At 43.5% G+C, this 25,169-nt stretch overlaps 1 protein-coding gene and 1 long non-coding RNA gene across 3 annotated transcripts; one reads left to right on the forward strand and one right to left on the reverse strand.

The window, feature by feature from the left end:
* The first annotated feature begins 129 nt into the window (after nt 1-129).
* dlgap3 (discs, large (Drosophila) homolog-associated protein 3) lies at nt 130-24,092 on the forward strand. 2 transcript variants are annotated; one of them, XM_030064220.1, is made up of 11 exons: nt 130-1,287; nt 6,343-6,560; nt 7,282-7,384; nt 8,382-8,598; nt 10,214-10,761; nt 11,997-12,091; nt 14,135-14,354; nt 14,972-15,266; nt 16,207-16,298; nt 16,524-16,670; nt 23,926-24,092. In XM_030064220.1, exons 1-11 carry the CDS (start codon nt 193-195, stop codon nt 24,043-24,045), a joined length of 3,150 nt encoding a protein of 1,049 aa, XP_029920080.1. In that variant the 5' UTR covers nt 130-192; the 3' UTR covers nt 24,046-24,092. The 2 variants fall into 2 exon arrangements, with proteins under 2 accessions (XP_029920080.1, XP_029920081.1); XM_030064221.1 differs by lacking the exon at nt 23,926-24,092 and adding an exon at nt 17,418-22,160.
* On the reverse strand, nt 9,283-11,055 carry LOC115368196 (uncharacterized). The gene is made up of 3 exons (XR_003928999.1): nt 10,983-11,055; nt 10,585-10,587; nt 9,283-9,293 (listed from the first exon to the last, which is right to left on the reverse strand). It is a non-coding gene; the product is annotated as an uncharacterized LOC115368196 (long non-coding RNA).
* Nucleotides 24,093-25,169: the final 1,077 nt, after the last annotated feature.

Consider the following 25,169-nt stretch of genomic DNA (forward strand, 5'->3'; position numbering starts at 1 on the left):
TGGAGTCTATGGCACTTGCACGTTTAATCCCCGTCATGACATCGGTTAATAAGGTAAATTCACTCCTTTCCATGAAATGGGTGTTTACCCAGTGTTTTCTTTCTTTCTGTGCCTCCAGGTGAGTCCGGCGCAGCCCTGTCACGCCCACAGCGCCCCCTCTCGGCCCGGACGGCCCACCACGCCCCGGCGCCTATGAAGGGCTACCATGTCAGCCGCAGCATGTCTCAGCACTCCTCTGGTGGTGGCGGAGGAGGGCCCTGCCACTGCATGCCTGAGGACTGTGATGCTGGCCCGGGACGAGACTATTACCAGGGTCACAACGATGGCCACTATTACCCTCCTGGAGGTCCGTCGGAATCTCTGGCCTTGGAGAGGCACCACTCTCACTCTCATTCTCACTCTCACAGCCACTCCGGAGGGGGAACCTTCCCCCGCTCCCACCCCAGCCAGCACCCACCCCTGCAATCATACGACTCTTGTGAGGAGTGCCTGTCTTCGGGCCATGGAGGTAAGATGCACCGCATTCCCCCCAACCTGATGGACCAGTTTGAGAAACAGGTGCCCTTCCACCCCGATGGCTTCCACACACTGCAGTACCAGCGCACCGCCAGCGGGAGCGCTGAGCAGCGCAGCGAGAGCCCCTCCCGCATCCGACACCTGGTCCACTCGGTGCAGCGTCTCTTTGCCAAATCCCACTCTCTGGAGGCACCATCGAAACGGGAGTACAACGGCACGAGAGGAGGTGGGGAGTACCGCGGCGAGAGAGGAGGAGGCCACCGGAGTGGAGGGGAGGATGGCGGGGGCCACTACTCGGGCCACCAGTCTCGCTCCACCAAGAGAAGCAAGTCCCGCGAGCGCAGCAAGAGTGGAGACTCACGCCACGAGTCGGGAAGACGCCACCGCAGCAGGACGGCGGGCTGGTGGAGTTCGGACGACAACCTGGACAGTGACAGCAGCTTCTTGGTGGGCAGTGGCAGGCGAGGGTATCCCAGCGGGCATGAGAGCCTGGACGCCGCCATCCAGGAGCTCACCATGAAGAAGCCCAAAGAGCGAGGCGGCGGGCCGGGGCCTGGGGAGTGCATGGCCTGTGCCACCATGGCTCTGGCCGGGGGTGAAGGAGGAGGGCACCACGGACACCATGGCCACTCCCTGAAGAGAAGTACCTGGTCGGCCATGACAGTTAGTCAGGCCAGAGAGGTGTACCCCTCCAGTAGGGGAGGAGGCTACGACAAAGCCTTGGTGCCGATGGAGAGCAAGCTGAAGGAGAGGACCTTCCACTACCTGCAGGTGTGTGTATCCCTGTGTGCGTGTGTGTGTGTACTTGTGTGTACTTCAGCGTGTGTATGAGTGGATGTGAATGTTCTTGCCACCCCATCCTGAGCTATAGCAAAAAAGCAGCAGTACTTCACAGTGAGTGTCTATATAGGCTGCATGTCCACACACAGTGTTCTCATTAGGGTACACACACGGTAAGACAGAGAAACCAGTGTTCTACAGCAAAGTGGCTTTGGGACAAAATCTCATACAAATTGAATGTCTGACTGAGAAACCCATGGACTGCCGCAGTATTTCGCTACGAGTGAAGAAATGATGATTGACACCCGAAGATTGTTAAACACCTCTCTCAGCAGTGTGTTTCCCAGTCCCTGCCGGCACTCTCTCTCTTTCTTCCCATCAAACTCATTCATTTTATCTCCCTCTTCCCTCTGCCCTCTCTCTCTCTCATTTTGTATACATGAACTATCCAAAGTGAAAACCTAATGGCTGTTTCAGTGTACCTACAAAGGCAGATGACAGGACAAACACACACACACAGACACACACACACACACACACACACCTCCAGCTGTGCTGTGGTAGAACTGCCATGCAGGCTGTGTTTCTACGGAAACAGCAGGTAGCCACAGGAGTCCCTGGTGCTTTTCCAGCACTCATCCTTTAGTCACAGCTGAGGTCTGCTGATAGGAGCGAGAGAGAGCAAGAGAAAAGAGGGAAGCGGTGTAGGAAAGGGAAAGAAGAAAAGACATTGTGCTCACCATACTATGTTTTTTTTTTTTCCTTTTACAGACAGCCACACATTACTCTCTTCTGTGCCTTGGGCTACCATACCATATACACTACATTCACACTTTGGGACAAAAAATGAACTTGCCGGCTCCCTTTCCCCCCACAAATCCATCTCCTAGTGTCACTCTCACTTTTCTTAGGGGGGTACAGTATGTTTGAGTAAATCTTGTGCTCTGCTGAGATGTGCTGAAGTCAGCTAGATTGATCCAAGGCTGCAAGGCACCGTGGCTTCCTGGAGCTGCAGATATAGAGAGCTGTTTTAGTGGAATGGCTCACCACCAGAACCAGAGGGAACCTGAGGACACACAGCGGCGCAAGTGCCATATTAAAGCAATAACTCCAAATTGAACCTCAAACTTGACTCATTTACTGCTTAGAATAAGAAACTTGCAACCACAATTGCAAAAAAAGTTCAACAATTCTGCAGCGTTTTGCAGCTCGCACCAACCAGTCAAAGTCCTCTTTGGTGCCAAAGACTCATGTGATCAGTGCTCTACAAGAGTTAAGTGAATGTGACATGTTTGGATGTCATACATTCAACAACTTTTTTTTTGCAGCAAAGTTTTTTGTTTTTCCTTCACAGAGGCACAAAATCTCAACCATTTGGGTTTTGGGATCCTTGTGCAGCTCACATTATGGCCCCGTTCACACGGTGTAGAATGATCCGATCGCAAGTCAACAGCTAATGTGTCCAGATGTGTCTTCGACAACATCGGAAGACGGCAGAGTTGATTTGTGGGAGGAGGGAGCATTTGCTACTGCGGACTGTCAGCATGAAATAAAAAAAAAAAAAAATTGAATGATTTTGTGGTGAGATGGCAGTGTCCTCATTTGGTCCAATAGCCTGGGATGGGTAGGGAATACAGGGAGGATAGAGACTGTATAGAGTTTCTGTGTTCACAAAATCTGATTACAAGCGGTCACTGGAGACACATTTGGGACACATGGTAATGCTGCGTTTGAACACTGGTATGTCTCTTGTGAGCTGTACACTTGTGGTCGGGTCACCCAAGACGGTTGTTAGCATGAATAGAAACTAAAGGATAGATAGATAGATAGATAGATAGATAGATAGATAGATAGATAGATACTTTATTCAGCCCGAAGGAAATTCACAGTTTTCAGCAGTATCCACAGATTACAAGATTAAATAAATTAAAAAAATAAAGAATAAAATATGACACTAGAGATCTAAGTACACAATGTGCAAAAAACCGTGTGCATAGATGTATACAATGTGCATAGATGTAGGCAATGTGCAAATTTTGGAAGAAATTTACAGTATAAACAGATGATAAATAGCAGCAAGCAATATAAACACTATAAACAAGTAATATATAAAAAATACTAGTAGTAGTAGTTAGTAGTAGTTAAGGTGCTTAGTTAAAGGTTGTCCAATCCAGATTTGAGTCATACAAATAAAATATGTGTAATCATGATGGATCTAAGTCCTGAACCCTCATTTGCACCAAATTATTTAGTGGCTGAAAATCAGTTATGATGGCCAATTGCTTACAAGAATCTGCCTGAAACTCATGTAGTGTGTCCGCAGTGTTAAAGGTAATACTGATTTTGCTGAGGATAAAATCTGATAAAGCATCTGAAACAAATACCGCTTCATTTTTTTTTTTTTCCCACAATTGCTCCCTGTGAGTCAGGCAAAGCACAAAGCTTATTGTACCTCCAGGCTGCTGAGTCGGATTTTGTCACAGGTTTTTAGAGGTTTATGCAGGGTCACGGCTCAAGTATGACACACACAAGTGAGAAACTATAACCGCAGGAGCCCCGAGCAAAAAAAAGAATTTGACTGAACAGGCAGAGTTGGAGTGAATCTTCACACATTTTGGATTTACTGTAGTCAAAGGCAAAGGGACACTGCGAGGCTTTCGACCCAATCATGATGTGCAGCACCAGGACTCACTACTCTCCACTCAGCAAGCCTCTCGCTGCTCTTCCCTCTCCCTTCCCCTCTGTCTGGGTCTGATAGATAAGGAATGATAAAAAAAAGAGAGAGAGAGAGAGAGAGAGAATATAGAGCAGGTGTGAAATGAAGAAAAACCAGCAAGGGACAGTGGGAAAGATAGAGAGGAAAAAGAGGAAGGTAGGAGGACATACAGATAGTGAAGGAGGGCTCCGGGATGGAATTGAGATAAAGAGGAAGATGGCAGCCGGGGGGGAGAGAGAGAGAGAGAGAAAGAGAGAGAGAGAGAGAGAGAGAGAGAGGAAGGAAAAGGAGAGAGATAGCGGGAAGGCCAGGGAATCAGGAGATTAGGCTGAATCATCTTCTTTTAAGTGATGACCTTTAAAAAACATACTCAGCTGGATGGACCCCTGCCCTGGAGCCTTGTATGTGTGTGTGTGTGTGTGTGTGTGTGTGTGTGTGTGTGTGTGTGTGTGTGTGTGTGTGTGTGTGTGTGTGTGTGTGTGTGGTGGTGTGTCTGCATGTGTGTGTGTGTGTGTGTGTGTGTGTGTGTGTGTGTGTGTGTGTGTCAGTGTTTTCATGCAGTCACGTGTGTGTGAGGCTACACACTTCACAGCCTTTGCGAGGAGACCGGAGGACAGAGGGGTCTTTCAGCACAAAGCAGCCGTTCTTACTCTCTGGTTGTTAGCTGGTGTGACGCCTCCATCGTATTGGTAAAGGAGTGAGACCAGATGGTACACACACACACACACACACACACACACACACACACACACACACACCTACACCTACACGTAGGTCTGAGTGGCCCTCCACAATAATAAGATTCCAAGCACAAGATAGATAAACGCTAAATGCTCAATTTTACGATGCAAATTTAAAAAAAAGAAATATGTCTTCAGTATCTGTTGTGTGGTTGTGTCTCTCTGAGCCTGCCTGGTTCCCTGTGTTTTCTGTTTCCAACTAGGGCTCCCTCTGGTCTGGGATATTTCCTGGAATTTTCCACAATATTAATCAGTTTAGAGAGGTTTTCTGGGTATTCTGGACAGGGAATGTAACAGGGAATTTGTTCAGTTCTATAACATCATGGGACAAACATAGGAATTTTTAAAACGGACCATTTAGGAATATACCAGAATGTGTTTGTGTCCGAAAGCCAGACTGCTTATCCTTATATATATTTATCTATCTATCTATCTATCTATCTATCTATCTATATACATACATATATATATATATATATATATATATATACACACACACACACACACACACACACACACTCACATTATACGGCCAAGGTGGGAGCCCTGTCAAAGTGAATCTTTTGTTTTATTTCTTATCATTTTTTAATTAGTTTTTTTTTACTTTATTTTGTTGACTTTATTTGTTTCTGCATGTGTTTGATTTTGCTTTTGCTTCATCAGACTGTCATTTGTCCCCCCATCTGTCTTCCTGTCTATCTGCCTGTCTGCTCTGCTCTCAGCCTACTTATGTCTGTCGCTCTGTTTTTTTTTCTGTCTGTCTGTTTCTTGTTTGTCAACTCATATGTCTGCCTGTCTGTCTGTCGGTCTCTCTGCATTTCTGCCAGTGTCAGCTCTCTTGTCTGCCTGCTTTTTTTTTTTTTTTTTTTTTGTTGGTCTTTGTTTTCATCTCAGATCTGCTTTCATCTGTCTGTCTGTCTAACTGTCTGTCTGTTTATTTGCTCCGTGTCTGTCGGCTTCTGGCTTACGCTCTTTTCCTTCTCTGTGTCAGTGTTTCTCCAGCTGTCAGAGTTTCTCTCTTTCTGTAAGTCCCTTCGTCCCTTTCTTTCTTTCTCTAACTTCATCTCATGTATGCATGCATGTGCATGTGTGCATATGTATGTGTGGGTGTGTTTGTGAGTGAGTACATACGTGTGGGTGTGTGCATATGATTTCATGACCGTGTTCTTGCGGCTGAGCTGTTGATACCTGTGTGTGTGTGTGTGTGTGTGTATTACAACACCGGCTGTGTGCACGTGTGCCACTTCTGTATGTCTGACAAAGCAGCAGTGAAATATATTTCATCAACCAGTGAAAAATATTTCCATTTTGTGATGTCTTTTGACTTGAATAGCAGATATTGGGAAGACGCTGCCAACAGTGCAGTGAAAGCATCTTCAATATCTTAACTTAAATGAGTTGTGAGAAATTTCTTTTCCCCTAACACTCGGATTAAAGGAATGCATTCTTACCTTTAACATAATTTAACTCTGTGAGTCTTTAACCCATGTATGGAGAATCTTACTAAAACCGAGTTTGGCCGTGCATGTGCATATTTTTTATGCCTCTACCTTAACTGTGTGACTGTTTTTGTGACATTCACACGACCAGGTTCCTTCCGACGAGTGGGGAGGCGGGTACCCCGGCGGCGGTGGCGTGTCGGACAGTGGAGGGGAGATCCCATGCCGCCGCATGAGAAGCGGCAGCTACATCAAGGCCATGGGTGATGACGACAGTGCTGACTCAGATGCGAGCCCCAAAGCCTCACCCAAGACCAGCCTGATCGCCCAGCGAGAAGCCTTCAGACGCTCCGTCAGCATGGATCAAAGGTCATCTACCGTTGCCTTCACATCATCATTGGCTTAGGAATGGACTGACTTCCTGATCTGTGATGTCACAAAAATGGAAATACCTGTAGTCAAGTGTAAAGAATATAAATTTCAAATAAAACAAGCAAAAACAAAGAAACAATGAAATGAAAAGTGATGAAATCATGATGAATCAGGGTGATAGTCTGTTTATCACTCACTAAGTGCATGTGTGTCAAGTGTGAAACAGCTTATAAGGTCCAAACAAAGTCCACAGAAAACAATCATGGTGTCTTGACAAGTTCACATGAGTTCAGAGCCCTGAGCACGTCCAAGTGTGTCCTTTTAGCCGTCAAGTCGTTCTGACAGTTTTTCCAAGACATTTCAGCAGACTGATAGCGCAATTGAGCGCTGATGAAGTGCTATGGCACTCAGCATGACGTCCAGCTGTTACAATCATGGGTTATCAATCAAACAAGTGTTAGCTGACAGTTGAGATCCACCTAATGTTGTATTTGATTACTGCATAATTAGAGTTTTTGACCAAGACGTTTGACAGTCATTTTAGATTTTATTCCTTCTCAGATGTTATTACTCTGTTTGAATTAATCCATAAATGTCAAACAGCGGTGACTACAACTCTAAGAAGCCAGCTGCTGGTTAATAATCATTATTGGTGCTGTCATAATTGCTATGGACTTCAGTGGTGCTGATTTTTTTTTTTTTTCTTTGTGTCATGCAGGTATTCGTGTAAGCAGTGTACAGACTCCTACCCCAACAGCCGAACCGCACCCAAAAGCCACACCCGCTCTCGCAGCTACACCCGCTCTCTGACCAGCTCACAGGTAACAGCTAACACAGTTTGCTTGTTGGCATTGCATGGGGTTTGCGACGAAATCAAATATCACTAGATTTTTGACCAAACAGCTCACTACTGATACGAGAGATTTGTAATAGAGACAGGTGCTAGTAATTCACCTGAACAATATTTATTTATTTATCATTGTGCAATATATCTGTACATTATTTTTAACTTTTACTTATGCCCTTTTTATGCTGATTTTTGGTGCTGCAGACAAAATTTCGTTGTGTTTTTATATACAATGACAATAAATATCTATCTATCTAATGTCAATGTGTGATGATCAAACAGGTAGAGGCAAACTAGAAAATGAGCATTTCTTGAAGAAAATACGTGTCATTGCTGTCAGCTGATAAACTGATCTGTCCGGTTTTGCATTTATGTGTTCATCATTATGAGAGTGTGCATGTTGGGTCAGCATGCCATACTGAGCATATAGAAATTTGAAGGGGGTTTCTACTCTACACGTTGGCTTACAATGAGAGTCTCTGTAATTGCATTTCAATATATCTATACTATTAAACATTAATAATTCAAAAAGTATTTGGAGTATCAATGAACAAAATGATAGGATAAATCTACACAGAATTCTGCACGTTTTGATATATGAATGGTATTTGTCGGTTGAATGGTTTTAAAGTTACAACATTTTTTGCTCAGCTCTAAGAGCAATAGCTCTTCAACCAGAGGATCCGTGTTCAGGCAGCCCTCTCAGAAATGATTTCTCCTTGCTGAAGTGCCCTCGAGCAAGACACTGAACCCCAGAGGTGGAGCTTGCACGTTCCACTAGTGGTCAAAGTGGTTGTCCTCCAGTTTCCTGCCACATTCCAAAACCAGGCAAAATTAAACTGGAGAGTCTCAGCCCAGCGGGCGACCAGTCCAGAGTGGAATTAGTTAATGACAAAATGAATGAACGGGTAAGCTGTGTGTGCTTAATTTATTTTCAAGACCTCTCCTGCCTTCCCTCCTTCTCCCCTCAGCTGGGTGACTCTCTGAACCGTCAGTTCGAGGCGGTGTGTGAAACCATGTTTGGGGAGGTGGAGTCTCAGGCTGTTGAGGCTCTGGATCTGCCGGGGGTCTTCCGCACCCGCAGCCACAGCTACGTTCGGGCCATCCAGGCCGGCTGCTCCCAGGACGACGACGCCCTCTCTGTCTTCTCCATGTCGGGCCCCCAGGGAAGCATCAAGGGCGGAGCCGGTGAGTGGAAGCGTGTGTGTTACTCGTGTAAGTGTGTTTATTTGAGGGGTGGGGGGGCTGCTTGTTGTACAGGAGCAACCCGGTGGCACAGCCAGCAGGAGACAGCAGTGAACCAAAACACTGCGCTTAACTTGACAAAATCGTGTTTGTGCATACACCCACACATGCAAACTATTACTTTCACTACTTTCTCGCCTGCATGCCATGTGTGCAAGTTTTTTTTTTTTGTTTTTTTTTACTTTCTGCCTTTATTATTTTTTTTTTCTGTTCCCTCAATCTCTATCATCTCACTTTCTCAACTCAGGTCTTCTTTGTATTTGTGTGTACGTGCTGTCAGCATGGGCTCGTGTGTGTTGCTGTACATCTTCCTTGTTCTCTAGCATCTCTATCTGTTCCTCTCTCCTCCTTGTCTCTGTATCTCATCTCTTCCATCTCCCTCCCCTGTGTAATCGCTGGCTTCCCTGGCTCAGTAATGGGGACTGGAACGCTCATGATTATGATGATAGCTCAATGTCTCCAGCTGCCTCTCTCTCTCTCTCTCTCTCTCTCTCTCTCTCTCTCTCTCTCTCTCTCTCTCTCTCTCTCTCTCTCTCGCTCCTTGTTTCCTTGCTGTTCCTTTCAACATCCCTTTCTCGGTTTGAATCCATTTCATTTCCCGTGCCTTTGTCTTAAATAGTTTTACCCTCACTATCATCCTTACTTTTACTCAAGCCTCATTTCCATCTTAAGTTATTTGTGTGTGTTTGTGTACTGCATGTGTGTATTTCTCTGCGTGCACATGTGTGTGTGTTTGTGCGGGAGACTGCGGAGGCGCTCCTGTGCCATCAGTGATGCCTTACAGGGCTAATATTTCCTGGCTTAGACCAGCAAATCCCCCTGAGATTTATTAAAGCCTCTGTGAAGTGTCATATACATCAACCATAAACAGACGCGCATGCACAGCACACAAACTTACACACACACACACACTACAGCAGAGAGCCTCTCATGGTGAGACTCATTGCACTTTGAGACAAGCCGGCTGGAAATGAAGATGCTTGGAAAGAAAAGCACTTGGGTTTGATCCTTTATTCAGTGGAAATAAACTAGACCTCTGTGTATGTTTGAACGAGTGAGGGAGGAGAAAGAGACAGAGCGAATCCACCAGAAAAAAAAAAAAAAAAGCGTGCTTCTCATTTTAATATTTCTCGCAGGAAATTGCTTTATCTTCTTAAGAAGCAGAGTGAAGTTAGCTCAAGGGAAGAGGTATTCTTTTGTCACTCCCGTCATTTCTCCTCTGTATCTTCCACCACTTCGCTTTCTGCCTCTCACTGAAATTCACACCAAAAGCTCATGTTTAGAAAAAAGAAAATGTTTTTTTAGTTGCTTTTAGAAAATTTTCCCATCACATCTTTCACTGACATTATTTGCTGTTTCTCCTCTCTGTATGCAATCACCCCCATTTTTGATAAATCTGTCTTTTCCATCTCTCTCCCCCCTACCATCTTCTCTCTCCAGCGTGCCCCCATTGTAAGTATCCATTTTCCCAGCCCTTTGATGACATGCAGCCCATTCTGCTAACAGCCCACTATATCTCTTTTCCCTCTCTTGTTTCCCCTCTCTTCTGCATCTCCAGTCTTTCCCTATCGTAAAGGTGCTCCTCCTCCGCTCCCACCTCGCATGTCCAAGTCCTCACTCTCAGTGCGGGCCCAAAGCAGCACAGAGTCCACCCAGGATGCCTACTTCCAGAGCACCGGACCATCAGCATCAGGCCCTGGCACCGGCCGCTCCAAGCAGCACAGCAACTCCATGGACTTGGGCAGCTCCGATGGGCCCTCGGGTCGCTCTTCCAGGGGAGGCTACTACACCGGCACGGGCCCAGGACGGTCCCGACAACACAGCAACTCGGTAGAGAGCCTGGACGGGGTCAGGGGTTCACGGGAGCTGGTGCCCTATGGAGGGGGTCCAGGGGTTGGAGTGAGAGCCAAACACAGCAGCTCAGCTGACAGTCTGCTGGAGGGACCCCCGAGGCCGGCCAGGGAGAGGGACGGCAGGGCCGGGGGTAGCCTGGGGAAGTCGGTATCCCTGCCCCAGAATAGCTTGGTGCTGAGTAAAGCTGGAGGAGTAGGAGGGCAGGATGAAGCACGTGGTGGGAGAAAGTGGAGGCCGTCCATAGCTGTGCAGGTGAGGTAATAATGGTGAAGGTACAGGGACAACTGCAAGCACTTTTGTATGGCTGTGTGAAAAAACGACTGCTTCTAATTTGGGAAAGAACCATGACATGTCTGTTTCAAATTCTTGCACAGAGTGATGCACACACTACTAATAAGACATAAACCCCTGAGATACCAAGCAAGTGCAAACCAGCTGCTTGTGCTAAAAAAATAAGCCTAACCCTAACCAACTTAGCAAGTGATTTACTAACAGCTGAAATTTAAATGAGCGCCATTGCAATTTAACAGCAATTAACCAATTAGAATGTCAGTTGCTATTTAACCTGTAGGATTACAAGATGCACATTTTTCTTGTTCTCAAGTATAAAACAAATTTGATACACTTGTTCTGAATAATGCAAATCCAAATTAGATTAGATTAAATATGTCTAGTACTTGCTGTTCAAAGACAGAAAAGATATTTTTAATCCTTATGGTGGACAGGTTATAAAACCCTCATTCATTTTTGTACTTTCTGGCTGGCATACCTTAAAATAACTATCCATCAGTTCTGATGCCAAATGTTTGTACTGTGGCGTACTCACAAAATCAACCTGCGCACTGTTCATCAGTCAGAATTGTTACTTTTTACCCATGAAATGCCATTAGCGCCACCGCACGCTTTTAGGCGTGAGGGGATGTGCATGTTACCTCAAACATTTTAACTTCACACTCAGTTTTAACATGCACCTCATATCTAGGTTGCATCTGGATATAATTTAGGCAGATTACATTCTTACCAGCATTAAAATGCACCACCAGTACACGCTGAAATTGCATTTCCTTTCCCCTTGCAAAACACAGACTGACACACACATCATTTCATAACATCATTGTGCTCATTCGCCATCCACAAGTACCCTCCTGACAATCCATTTTTGATGAGTATTATTATCCTATATATTGTTATATGATTATCCAAGCTGCTGTCATCCATTTGATTTGCATGTTATGCTCCCACAAGGCAACACTGATTGCCATTTTGTTTGTTACTATTTATTGGTTGAAGATGTAGTGCATTCTAACGTGTTTTGGCCTGCAAATATGTCCAGGTGAATCTCTGAGCACCCGAGTTTTGGTGCATCTTAGGTGCTTTTCCATCAAAATTTAATGCAGCTTTCCTCTATCTAAAGAGGTGTTGTGTGTGTGTTTGTGTGTGTGCTCACACCTCTGCACTCTCACTGTGATTCTCTCTGTCCATGCCAGGTGGACAGCTCAGAGACCCTGTCGGACTCAGACGCAGAGGGCAAGGCTCTTAGGGAGGTCCACTCTATAGGGGTCCAAGTGGAAGATGATAAAAGGTAATCCAAATGACAACTGGATATTAAACTAGGGTAAAAAAAATATTTATATACATATATTTGGATATATCTTCTATTAATCTCTTAACTGCTTGAGATGTTTTTGGTTTTGTTTTGCATGACTCTTAAGTTGCCTTATTTACAGACAAATGACACAAGCTGTGGCTGTTTGAAAAAGCATTCATCCATTGGTCTGTTCCTCCAAATTGCGATTTTATTGGATGTTTGTGTGTGTGTGTGTGTGTGTGTGTGTGTGTGTGTGTGTGTGTGTGTGTGTGTGTGTGTGTGTGTGAGGTAATTCATGTGATATTAAAGTGATATTAAAAAGCAGTTAACCCCTGCGAAGCTCCTCAAATGATAGGAACTCGCTCTTTAAAATGTATTTCTAAGCTAGTTCCTGTTTTTTTTTTGTTTTTTTTTTTATTTAACATTTCATCAGACATCACAGTTTGAATTCAGTAGCACTTAGTTCCAAGAACGTCTTGTTTCTCACCATTAGTGACTGTAACCATGACTACTGCAAATCTCACAGTCGACATGACTTTCACACGTGACGCAACCCTTCTCCTAATTATATCCAGCATCAGCCACAGGTCAGATTCACACATACACATACACACACATGCACACACACACACACCTCCAGCAGTTTGTGATTGTGCACCTGTTAACAATGTCTCCCTTCCAGTCTCGGCGTCAAGGGTGCGAGTGTGACATCGGAAGTGAAAATGAGAGCGAGAACGGATATCTGAGTCACACTTTGCACCTTATCAGACAGTGGAGGAGTGTTTGTGCATGTGGAGGGGGATAGGAGGGCATTTTTAATAGTTGAGCAAACTCTAATCTCTGATTCCATTTAACATGACATATGAACTCACGAGTGTGTCATATGCCATGGGATTTAGTGGGAGATATCACAACTAAGTCAGTAGTAGTGACCGTAATGGCATGGAAATAGGAAATCGCAGCATGAATCTATTTGCAAATAAACGTATGCCAATGTAAACCGGTTGTCCCTCATGAAAGCTAGAATTAACGCCTCGTGGATGTATGCCTTCGCAATATTTGTCATGGAGAGTTTGAAGGAATTGGTCACATGGTGCAGCAATAATCGCCTGAAGCTTAATATCAGTAAAACCAACAAGTTTGTGTTGGGCCTCCAGAGGAACGGGAGCCCCCCTGTCCTGGTCGTCATCCAGGGAGAGGAAGTGAAGTGAAAATGATGAGTTATGGCATAGAACCATGGCCAGAAAAGTGTTTTTGCAGACCATTATAATGTTGTCCATTATGAAGCTGACATTTGAGCTTTTGGATATATTAGTATAATATTTGTCATAATTAGTGTATCAACTGTTGAGTTATGGCCAGTAACTTGTTTTGTGAGGTCACAGAGTCCTTGACCTCTGACCACCAAAATCTAATCAGTTCATCCTTGAGTCCAAGTGGATGTATCTGCCAAATTTGAAGAAATTTCGTCTAGGCGTTGCTGAGATATGTTCACAGAAATGAGACAGACAGATGGACGGGCAACCACACTGCAAAAAGTCAAATCTTACCAAGATTATTTGTCTTATTTCAAGTCAAAATGTCTTATTTCTACTCAAAATATCTCATTACACTTAAAATAAGACATGATCAGCTCATGAAACAAGCAAATTTTTACTTGTTCACTTGTGTCACAAGTAAAAATTTGCTTGTTCCATTGGCAGAATATGTTTCTTGTTTCTAGCAAATTTTAACTTGTTTCAAGTAAATTTTCACTTGAAACAAGTGAAAATTGTCTAAAGACAAGTTATTTCTGAGCTGATCATGTCTTATTTTAAGTGTAATGAGATATTTTGACTAGAAATAAGACATTTTTACTTGAAAAAAGACAAATACTCTTGGTAAGATTTTGACTTTTTGCAGTGAAAACATAATGCCTCCGGCCGCGGTGCAGAGGCATAAAGCATATATAAAAGACCTGAATACTTTTTCTAGCCATTACCTAACCTGACTGGATGTGTCAGTCTGACCCTGCTGTGGATCCCTGCTGTGTTCCAGGCGGGCTCGTTTCAAGCGCTCCAACAGCGTGACGGCAAGCGTGCAGGCCGACCTGGACCCCGAGGGCTTCCCAGGACTTAGCATCTCAGTGCCGACGCAGGACAAGAGTCTTCAGTTCGGCTGCTCCTTCCAAAGGCACTCATCAGAGCCTGAGTCTGCTGGCCAGTACACAGAGTACCACCGCACGGTCCACACACAGGGACAGTGGGCCTATAGAGAGGTAGGCACAGCTAGTCCTCCAGGTTTGTATTAGAAAAAGGTCATTTCCATTGCAAGAAATCTTCTGCGGCGAGTCTTGTCATTTGGCTGTGGCAAGGTATGAGACCTGCAATATCTTAGCCTCATTCCAAATTTGATGCTGAAGCTGCAGCTCTTATAATTGAGGGCAGAGATCACCAAAACACAGGAGCACTCAAGACTAATTAAATCTCAGCTGTTTGTGAAATTTTATCACCTATATATATTAATTTATGGCACTAAAAAAAAAAAAAAAAATTAATAAATAAATCTGTCATTGTGCCCAGAAATGTAGTTGCTTAAATGGGTTTTGTTGTGAGACACTGGACACTAGATGCTGCCATTCCTAATGGTTTAGTGACCTTACACCCCTAAGTCCACATACACAATGATCCAGGGAAATTTGAAAACGCCATTTTGGTGTTGCATCCCCACTATACAAAAATAGTCTTGTCAGACTGTTTTCGCGATGCTGATGTAGACAGAGGGACAAAAAAAAAAATGACAGAAGAAAGGCATTTTTAAATTTACTCTGATTTGTGGATCTGTCCTGAGGCATATATCCTCTGAGTTTTCCTTTTATCCCTTGTTTTATCCCAGGACTATATCCAGAGTGGCTACTCCACTGAGCCCTGCCCAGCAGACCCACGGCCCCATCAGCACCCACACTTGCCCCCACGTGCCCACTCCCCGCTGCCCCTCACTTCTGAGCGAGGATGGGCAGGGACGCCGTCCTTGGAGGGCCCCCGAAGCCTGCCTGACTCAGGCCGAGCCTCGCCTTGTATGAGGGATGGAGAGTTCTTCTTACGCCTCTTGCAGACAGAGGTGGAGAGGATGGAGGGATGGTGCCAGACAATGGAGAGGGAGGCAGAGGAGAACGAACTGCCGGAGGAGGGTGAGTGTGGGCGGAGGGTCTAGAGCAAGGGTGCACAACTAATTTGCCATGGGGGGGCAGTAGAAGTTTGACAGATGATTCAAAGTGTATGTTTAAAACTGCTTCTTTAACTATTTATTTATCTTTGCACAAACACAAAAATATGTGCATTTGGCACTGATATAGATTAAAATCGTCTACTATATTGACAGTGTTATAAATTATTTCTCATAATTTGCTATTTGAATATGACGATGAAATGCACACAAGGGTGATGAATGAATGAACATGTGCTACTCAAAAACCGCCCCGTTGCCCAAAAATGTGCTGCAGCATGACAAACAATGACAGGAATAGAAAGAGGCAAGTACTTTGTGTGAATCACACTTATACCAGGTGGTACCTGCTGTAAAATGGCATCTTGCTGCAAAATGACATTGATGTTTGGCCTAAATGATGGTTTCATAGGTGTAGCTCCACAAACATTACTGTTTACCACAGCCTCTTCCAGTATTTGTTCAGCTGGTCAGCGTTCAAGCAGAATAGACTCCACCTTCACTCCATCTGAGTGGTTTGGTCCACTCCTGCGCTGCGTAATAATTGGCCCGTAATAGTTGTTTCATCACTGAACCAACCAAAATACAACTAGATCTTAGGCGCATCACCTGTTATCAGCTGTCTTTGGCTAACAGATTGCTATTTTAGTGCAAGAAGGTGCTGTTTTGACAGTAATTAAAGATATAGAGGACCACATTGGTAATTAATAAGTGATTATCATGTCACAGGCTGGATTTTACTGGTCACTGGGCTACATCTGGACCCCAGGCTGTATGTTGTGCATGCCTGTTCTGGAGGAGCAGAGGATAGGTTGAAGTTCAAGTTGAATTAATTATTGGATTTTCAGTTCCTCATAGTACTTCTGTACTGTTTCCTGTGTCTCTGCTTTGTTTTACCTCCCTAGTTCTTGAGCTGATTCGTAATGCAGTTGGCAGTGCACAGATGCTCATGTCTCAAAAAGTCCAGCAGTTCTTCCGCCTCTGCCAACAAAGTGTGGTGAGTACGTGTGATCTCACACACATAACCACAACATCAGATTGAGTTATGCTTCATCATATAACTGTCACCAAGGGCAGAATTAGCCTTGCTGCAAAATCACGACTCCAGGTATTTTCCCCATTTTCTCTCTCCTTCTTTCCTTTCCTTTACTCCTCCTCCTCCTACATTACTTGGCCACCCGTCACTTGGCCACACGTGTCCCGTCCCCCTCTTCCTCTCTAGGACCCGTCAGCGTACCCTCAGCCCAGTTCTCAGGACCTGGCAGGCTTTTGGGACCTGCTCCAGCTCAACATAGAGGACGTCAGGGTCAAGTTCCAGGACCTCCAGAGGATCAAGGACTCTGGCTGGAGGCTCCCGCCTGAAAAGAAGGTGAGAAGCCCAGGGGTCCACACAGAGCTGGTTTCCCTGCAGCACTCCCCCAGAGCCAAGATGGCGGTGTGCAGGAGAGTAGCGCAGATGGTCTTGCCCTCCAAGCCATTGCAGGCTGTGAAACTACAGAATGGCAAAAGGAACTGAGCTGAACTGCCTAGAAGACTGTGGAGTCTAAAATAGAAATGCATGATTATGAGGAAGCTTGTATTTAATGCAGCTATTCAACCAAAAATTAAAATACCCATCCATTTCTGTCTAAATGTGACACAAACTGGAACCAAATTTGTCATCTGTGACACACAGTATGTCAGGTGTTACACTCACTGAACAAACTGCAGTTCTTTAGAGTTTCATCTGGTAGTTTAAGAACTAACACAAACTTTCTCTTTTCTTCTTTTTCTTGCACTTCTCCTTTATTTTATTTTCCCCTTCTTTCCCATGTTTATTTTTTTTGTCTTTCATTCTAATGGCAATGCATGCTTTTTTGTTTTCATTTTGCCATTTTCGTCTCTAAAAATAATTCTGCCATACTCTGTCCTGTATATTGTGCTTCCTCACGTGGCCTCTCCCCTTTCACCATCTGCTGTTTTTACCTCTTACTTATTCTTTTGCTCCCAATACCTCCATTACTCTGCATGGGTTTCTATCACACAACCATATGAAACCATTTTGTTATACCATCCGACATGGTACCTCCCCTTTGCGTTTTCTGTTTATATTCTCACATCGCCATTATGTGGCTAGGAGGATAAGAAGCTTCCTCCTCCTTTACCAAAGAAGCCAGCGGGTGGGGTGAGCGGCACTCTGCGGACCGATAGCGTCGGGGATGGGGTGGGAGGAGGTGGAGGTGGAGGTGGAGGAGGTGGGTCGGGAGGCCTGGCGGTGCCTCGTGCAGGCGGGCGCACCCTACCAATCAGGGAGAAGTCCCTGGACCTTGGGGACCGTCAGAGGACAGAGGCGCGGAGGAGGCTGCTGCAGACCAAGCGAACTGCCTCCTTCAGACAGAACTCAGCCACAGAGAGTGCCGACAGCATCGAGATCTACATCCCCGAAGCCCAGACTCGACTCTAAACATGCGACACACACACACACACACAGAGGTGTTACAGCCTCTTATCACACAGAGTTTAATCCCCACACACACATACTCCCAGCTGACACGTAAACCTATCTCACTCGTTCTCCAAGCCCTGTTTTGGATCTGCGGATCTTCTACCCCGCCGTCAGCATCGCCACATCACTTCACTCACAACAATTGCAAACTCACAGTTCTGTTGCTCACTGTTGGATGAGACAAAACAAGCAATGACGGCCATTTTGTGTCTTGACACTACGAATCACCCATTTTGCTGACAGAAATGCCTAGACCTGAAATGGTAGCTGGCATATTTCAACTGCAGACTTTTCAGTCTGTCTGGGAATTTCTTCTTTTTTAAATTTTGGCTAAAAATAAACATGAAACAGTTCACTTTTTGATACAGTAGTCAGTTGAGGGTCACGCAGTAGTAGCATGCCTGTGCGTGTTCACCTAGCACTTCTCCCTCACTGAAAAAAAGGGCTTAACCGGCACAAAACCTCTGTAAGAGAAGTGGAGAGGAGAGGAGAGGACAGCATCTCTCTGTATGGATGCCCATTGCCATCCTCTAAATGCTTTCTACAGCCGAACCTATTCTGTACTCTATTTGTAGGTTTTCTGAATCACCACAAGATCTATCCATATGCTTCACTGATAACATCAGTATGCGTGGATGAACTCAGAGAATATCTCACCATCAGTTTGAATACAGTGCCCTTAAAGTTAGATGGCTGGCAGTCCCCAAAGAACGTTCTCCAAGCATAGTCAGCCAACTACAGATGGCACCTTTCACCAAGACCCAGGCAGTCAGTCAAGGGATATGGAATAGTTTTCTCTCCCTCTGTCTCCTTCTTTCTTTCAGCGCTCACTCCTCGTGTCCCCTGTATCCATCCGCTACCCTCAGCATTCTGCAGTAAGGCTGTTTGAGTGTGCAAGTGCTATTTGTACATAGTGTACATGCTCATGTCTGCCAGAAGGAGCTTTGCAGTGTAGCATCACAGCCTTGACAGCCACAAGAGCATCAAAGCCAGAGCTGTTTGCTTTTTATATATTCTTTCTGAAGTTGCAGTGTTCAGGGGCGGGGTTGCAGGGAATTTTTAGTATATACATTTTGGTGGCTTTTCAAGACTTTACAGAGGACGGCCCCATTTCACTGTGAGACTATAGCACCTCCATGTGGCCAAATAAGGACACATACCAACAACATTGGCCTTTAGAGAGTCTTTCCACCCCAGTCAGGAACTAACAGTTTTCCTGATGAAATAGCCATGAAAAGATATCAGTTTCTTACTTAGATTATTCTTTCTTCCCTCGGACACACATATTTTGCCTTCTCTTCTCAAGTATGTTGCTTGATTTGGTGGACTATTCCAAGGTATTTTTGGCATCGTGGAGCAGATCAGCCAGTGGATCACAAAGTAAATGGGGAGAGAGCTGCCAAAGTCTTAGGGACAATCCACTTGCCTAACAAGAGCTCCACTCGAATCCATCAGTCACTCCAGAGGTGCACAGTACAATCCTCTCAATTTCACACACCACCGATGAAAGAAGGGATGATCCCTCACCGAGGCGAAAGAAAACAAAGGGTTGTACTTTGTTATGCCACTCTGTGTCCCTCTCCCTTTCTCTCTCTCACAAATCTTGTCAAGAGGAGCCAAGACACTCAAATTCAATCTAGCTCCTTCCAAACCCCTTCCAAAGAGTTGGGAACTAGAGGAAAACCTCAGCCGTGAAATTTCCCATCTTGAAGTGAGACAAGCCGGTGGCGTACGGGAATCGTGCCAAGATCAAGATACACTCGCAGTAATTAGCGATATTTTATGAGCTTGTTGCTCCAGAAAGGACTTAGATGCTCCCTTGCCCTTGTCTCAATTTTACTTCCTGAGATCATACTGTATGGTGTTTCCTCTGAACAAAGTGTAGCATGATTTTAAAAGTGTTGAGAGGGTCCCTCTTGCGTTTGCAGATTTGTGTCAAAAATATATATTATTTCTAATTTTAGCCTTTTGTATGGATGTTGCGTACAGGCTTTTGTGTGAGTGTGCCATTGTGAATTCACTGGCATTAGCGAATATGAAGGGCTGTTTGTTAGAGGGGACATGAGTTTGTGATGAAGCCCAATGAATACTAAAAGTTAAATTCAACCATTTTGAAGAAAAAAAAAAAGACAAAAGACAAGAATCTTTTAGCATGACCTTTTTTTTTTCTTTTCTAATATTTGAGATGGAATGTGTTGAAAAATGGGATATTTTACTGGGAGATGTATATTTTATAATATAACCTACTCTATTTCTAGATTAGTAGAGACTATTGAGAACAGTATATGTACAAAATACATATATCAAATGTGAAATACTACAGTATTATTATGATAGATTATAGCATCGTGTGATACTACAGCTATGTGGCATATCCAGACTCAGTACATGTGAAAAGAATTTCAAATGATTATTATTATCTTCAGTGTGTGAGAGCTGGGTCAGGTTCACAGGGTATAACTGGCAAGAGTGTAATTTGCCAAATATGATCCTCCTTAGGCCTACCATATATCCTCTCTGTTTGTGGTTCTAAAAAAAAAATTATATATATACATATATATACTGCTGTATCCCCTCCTTTCCCCTTTTCCCTCTTCCTCCTTCTCTCGGTCTCCTCTTTAGAACCAACTACATGTGCCTAACCAGCTATGTGTGGAGGTTTTCTTTGAACACAATTTATATAGATATAGAGATATGTACATAGAAAAAAGTATAAAATCTGCAGAGAATATTGTTAAAGAAAAATTTTTATTGTATTGACATGCCATCCTGTCTTTAGCTCACTCACACACTTACACTGGCTGAATTTGTTGATAAAATACTGCATGGTTTATGACAACCTCCTTTAAAGGATTCATTTAATTGGAATCTCGTTTCTGACCAGCAATTGACAAGAAAGCAAATTTTGTAGCCTGTAAACATTTGCTTTTTGGGGTGTATTTCGTGATTTGAGAAATGACATTTGACAAGATTAGTAATTTCTTTGTACAAAAATTATATCCTTGTGGGAAAAATGATACTGGCAACTTTGAAACAGTAATCAGTGTTTTGTTTAGGTCTTTCATGGAATTGACGGATTGATTTAACAATCTCCAACTAAAACAGGCTGGCCTGGACATCAAAAGTGGCTTTGAATCAGACGTCATGTTCAATTCATTTGCAGCCACCTGCTCATATAGGGGGCAGAGTAGCCTTTTAACCCTCATTCTTTTCCTCTATTGCCCTGAACATCATCCGGAGAAGAGGCATTTACAGCATCTCAGTGGTGTTTGACACAACCTTCATCAAACAAAGCACAAAGATCTGCTTTTATACTGTTACTCCACTGTGAAGGACTCTTGACGCCGCCCTCACAATCCTCACCCATGCACACCTTACTGTGGAGGGATGCCAAGGTCTTTCCATAGTGAGGCCTCGTTCGGATATTTATCCACAGTAGCATGAACTACTACTACTCAAATTCTTAGTGACTTTCTATCACAAGATTAATAGATGAGTTGAGGTGTTAGCCAACCATCTTGCCTTGAAATAGGTCCATTATAAACACTTATGCTTTTGGGTGTGATTTCCATATGTTGGGTTCTGTATTTTACCTGTCCATGTCTCCTATACCTGCACAGTATAATTACAGGGGCCTCAGAAACATTCAGTAACAATAGCACCTGGGTGTAGTGTACAAGTATCATCCCAGCGCTCACCAACACATAAGACAGACCACTACATGAACCCTTTCACCTCTTTCTAAAAGTGCAAAAACCACGCGCGGACAGTCAGATGGACAAGTCAACTACGAGTACCTCAGTTTCTAGCAGCAGTGTCTCCAACCCTGACCCAGGCCTCTGTCCTCAGGGGATTCTTTAACACCACACAACCACGGACCCTGGAAATATTGGACGAGATCAGTCCTGCTGGAGTGATGTCCATTCTCTCTGAATGAACGGGGGCAACACTTGAGGAGAACCCAGTATCACTAGTAGCCATTTTCTGAGACTTCAGAGCACTAGAGTCGCAAGCAAGCAGTGGTCGAGGTGAGAGCTCAATTGTAGCCGATGTGTGTGCTGTATGCTGAACGTCTGCAACGAAATAAAGTGGGGGGACGTTGTAGCAGCAGATTCTAGTTGGAGCTATACAAACATTTCTGTAAGGTGGAGCTCGTCCAGAGGCAGAAACTGTCTTATTGTTTGAGTTAAACCTCAATGTGCAAAGCCAAAGAACCATTTTTTTTTTCCTGACTAAGTGACATCGGGCTGCAGCCCAGCAAGAAAAGCAAGAGGTAGAGTAGCTAATATTATAAAACCAAATGCTGTTGCTGCTATCTGCAAACATGGAATCTAGTCAAACTAAGATATTAGAGGAATACACCATTGTTTGGGGGGAAACAGGATGTTTGATACTATTTTCACCTCTGTACACCCAGTGGTGATGGTCATGATATACTGTGTAAATAAGACAGCTTCAGAGTTGCTGTAAGGTTTATTTTTTCACTTTGAAAGGAGCTAGGCTAATGACTCCTATAGATTTTAAGTGTTTATGCTAAGCTAAGATGAAACAGTACTCATAGGAAACGAACCACTTGACGTACAGAGGTGAAAATGGTATCAAACATCTTGTCTCAGAACTCCTTTAAGTTTACCTTGCAGTTCAAAGGTCAAACAAGCCCATAATGTTCTAGACAAGCTACTTGGTCATGGTCGTGGATGGATGAAAAAAGTCCCTGCCATTGATTATTTTTATTTATACTGGGCCAGATTTCCCTTTTAGGCATTTAAGTGAGCCAATTAGCTAACATGTGCTCAAAATAAATAAATAAATTAATTAATTCAATAAATAAATAAAAATCTTTGGCTCCGCCCCCTGATGTTTAACTGAACCAGTGACATCATGTCTACCAGGTCTGCCTTCTGAAAATGTTTGTAGAACTTTTAACTCTGATCTGCCTTCTGCAATGAGATGTAACTGTGTGTGTGTGTGTGTGTGTGTGGCATGCATGCACGTGCAGTTGCAACGACGTTGTTTTACAGTACACACACAGGTAACCATGTGGGTCAGAGACAACTGAGCAATTACTGTGTAATTAAAAAAAAATACCCTTGTAATATAAATACCCTTAGCCAATGGACATTGCTCTCCTCAATATTACATGTATTGTTATTACAATTACTATGATTATTATTAGTATGATTATTGTCATTAAAAGGATTAATTATTGCCATCACTATCATTATTATAAATAGTGTTGTCATTTCAACTATAGCTATGGGGTAAAACTGTTCTGTAATCAAGGGCGAGTCTTATGTACAATAACAAAAAATAGTCTAATCTATGAAGACAAGTCTATAATCGCTGCTACTAAGGAGATGGAGCAGAAGAATAGAAAAGTGACAATAGCTCTGGGAAGAAATAAGCTGTTTCTCTGGGGTGCACGAGGGATGGATACTCTTACGGGGAGTGAGAGATCGCCCAAGGAGGAAAGGAAATGCTGAAGAGATGGACTGAAAGGACGATCCAAACACAACAGCTTATCCACATGCTTTTATTCCACTCTGAACTCTGGTTGTGCTAGAGCAGGAAAAAACAACAGATGGACATCAAGCTGACACAGACACTCCACTCTCTGTACTCTATAATGTAGCAAAAAAAAAGTAGTCCCTCATCCTCTCCCCTATTTCCTTTTTTTATTTCCTATATCCTGTTTCTGCACATTATTATCACACTGAACACCATGGTTCTTAATCAGACGGGTTTGATACATTGAGCTTTTCTGTCATTAAGCTCAGATTTATTCTTTATTTATGTTGTTTTATACACGTGTTTGATTCAGTGCCAAGATAGCATATTGTACATACAGACATTAAATGCTTTTTTTTCTCCTTTGAAAGGGATTGACTGGAGCATATAGCAATAGTGATGCCATAAGAAATGAACTTTGTTGTTTTATAATGCCACCAATGGATCCACTAGATGCATGAAAACACCATGGCAATGAAAATGACTGGGGATATAGTGTCAGTATGCGCTAGCCAGTGGTTAAGGGTGTTGCACAGTGAAGTGTAAATCATGATTCTGTTTTGTTGTGGTGTGCTTTTCATTTTTGTACATACAGATTTATTTATTGATCCTTTATGTTTAATGGATCTAGATGTGTCCAGGAGCACGTCTGCTAGCGCTGAAGCCCAGAGAGATGGCACACTGTGACGTGGTTTACCCCAACACAGAATGTAACACTGTCAACATTGTCAAAACATTTTCTAATGGCTAATATTATTACTATTAATATGATTATTATAAAGCTATTTTTAGCGAGTTAAAGAAGGGGTGATGTGTATTCTTTCTCTTGTGTTGATTCCCTGACTCCAGTGAATGTTTGTTTTAACACATTGAAAGTGACTTAATGTACCTGGGGTGGTATTTTTTTTTTTTTTTTTTTTTTTCTTAAAACAAGTGAAAAAGGCAGCAGGATTACATAATGTCATTTATTTCCTTAGACAGACAAGCCAGGTTAAAATCACTCAATCAAATGTTCTTGATATTTGTGCAGTAAGCTGCCTTAGTCTGCCTTGCCAACGCTTGTTCCTAGGTAATTCCTTCAACTTGTTTTACGAAAAATAAGACTGAATATGAGACTGGATGACTTGTTGTGATGGGCGTTTTTTGCAGGAAGGAAATGCCAGAAACAAACAACAGGCAAAGCAGAAGTCAATGAGAAGAACTTCCTAAGAGAGAATTTCCATTTCCACTTTGTTTCTCCTTTTTTATCCCCCTGCATAGGAATTTACTATTCAAATACCAACCAAAACACTTTTGCCTTTAAATGAAGTTAAAGCAGAAGACAGAGAATAGTAACACAGACCTGGCAGGTATTTCCAGCAAACACATGATCCCTTTGGATATCAAGGTGCCTAAGGTGAGACTCACATATTGATGACATGTTTATGCTTATTTGTTGCGTGATGATGGCGACAAGGAACCAAACTTGGTAGAACTGAGCATAGACAGCCTTTCCTGATTTTTGCATATATATGTATGTATGATGGCTGGGGGTTAGGGCCTGCAGAATAGAAGAGGCCTGCAATCGAGGATGGGCATTGGATAGGGAAAAAAATTCTGAGGTGGCATGCGTTTACGTCAGAAAATCTGAAAGTACCAACACTATGTTTTCACTTGTGTGCATCCAGTATAGCCTGCAGAAAGAAGACAGTCCTTTCTTGTTATCGGGTGTTGGTTTAACTTTCACTTGGGACATGCAAGCACAAATTTGCTTCTTGATCTTGAGTTCAAGAACTCAAACAACAAAGATTCCAGAAAAATGGACCTCCAAAGGCAAACTATCTCAGAGTCAGTCAGTGGCCAAGTTATGATCAGACTCAAATGTTTTAATATGGA

The sequence above is a fragment of the Myripristis murdjan genome, chromosome 11 (genome assembly GCF_902150065.1).
Source record: "Myripristis murdjan chromosome 11, fMyrMur1.1, whole genome shotgun sequence".
Taxonomy (NCBI): domain Eukaryota; kingdom Metazoa; phylum Chordata; class Actinopteri; order Holocentriformes; family Holocentridae; genus Myripristis; species Myripristis murdjan.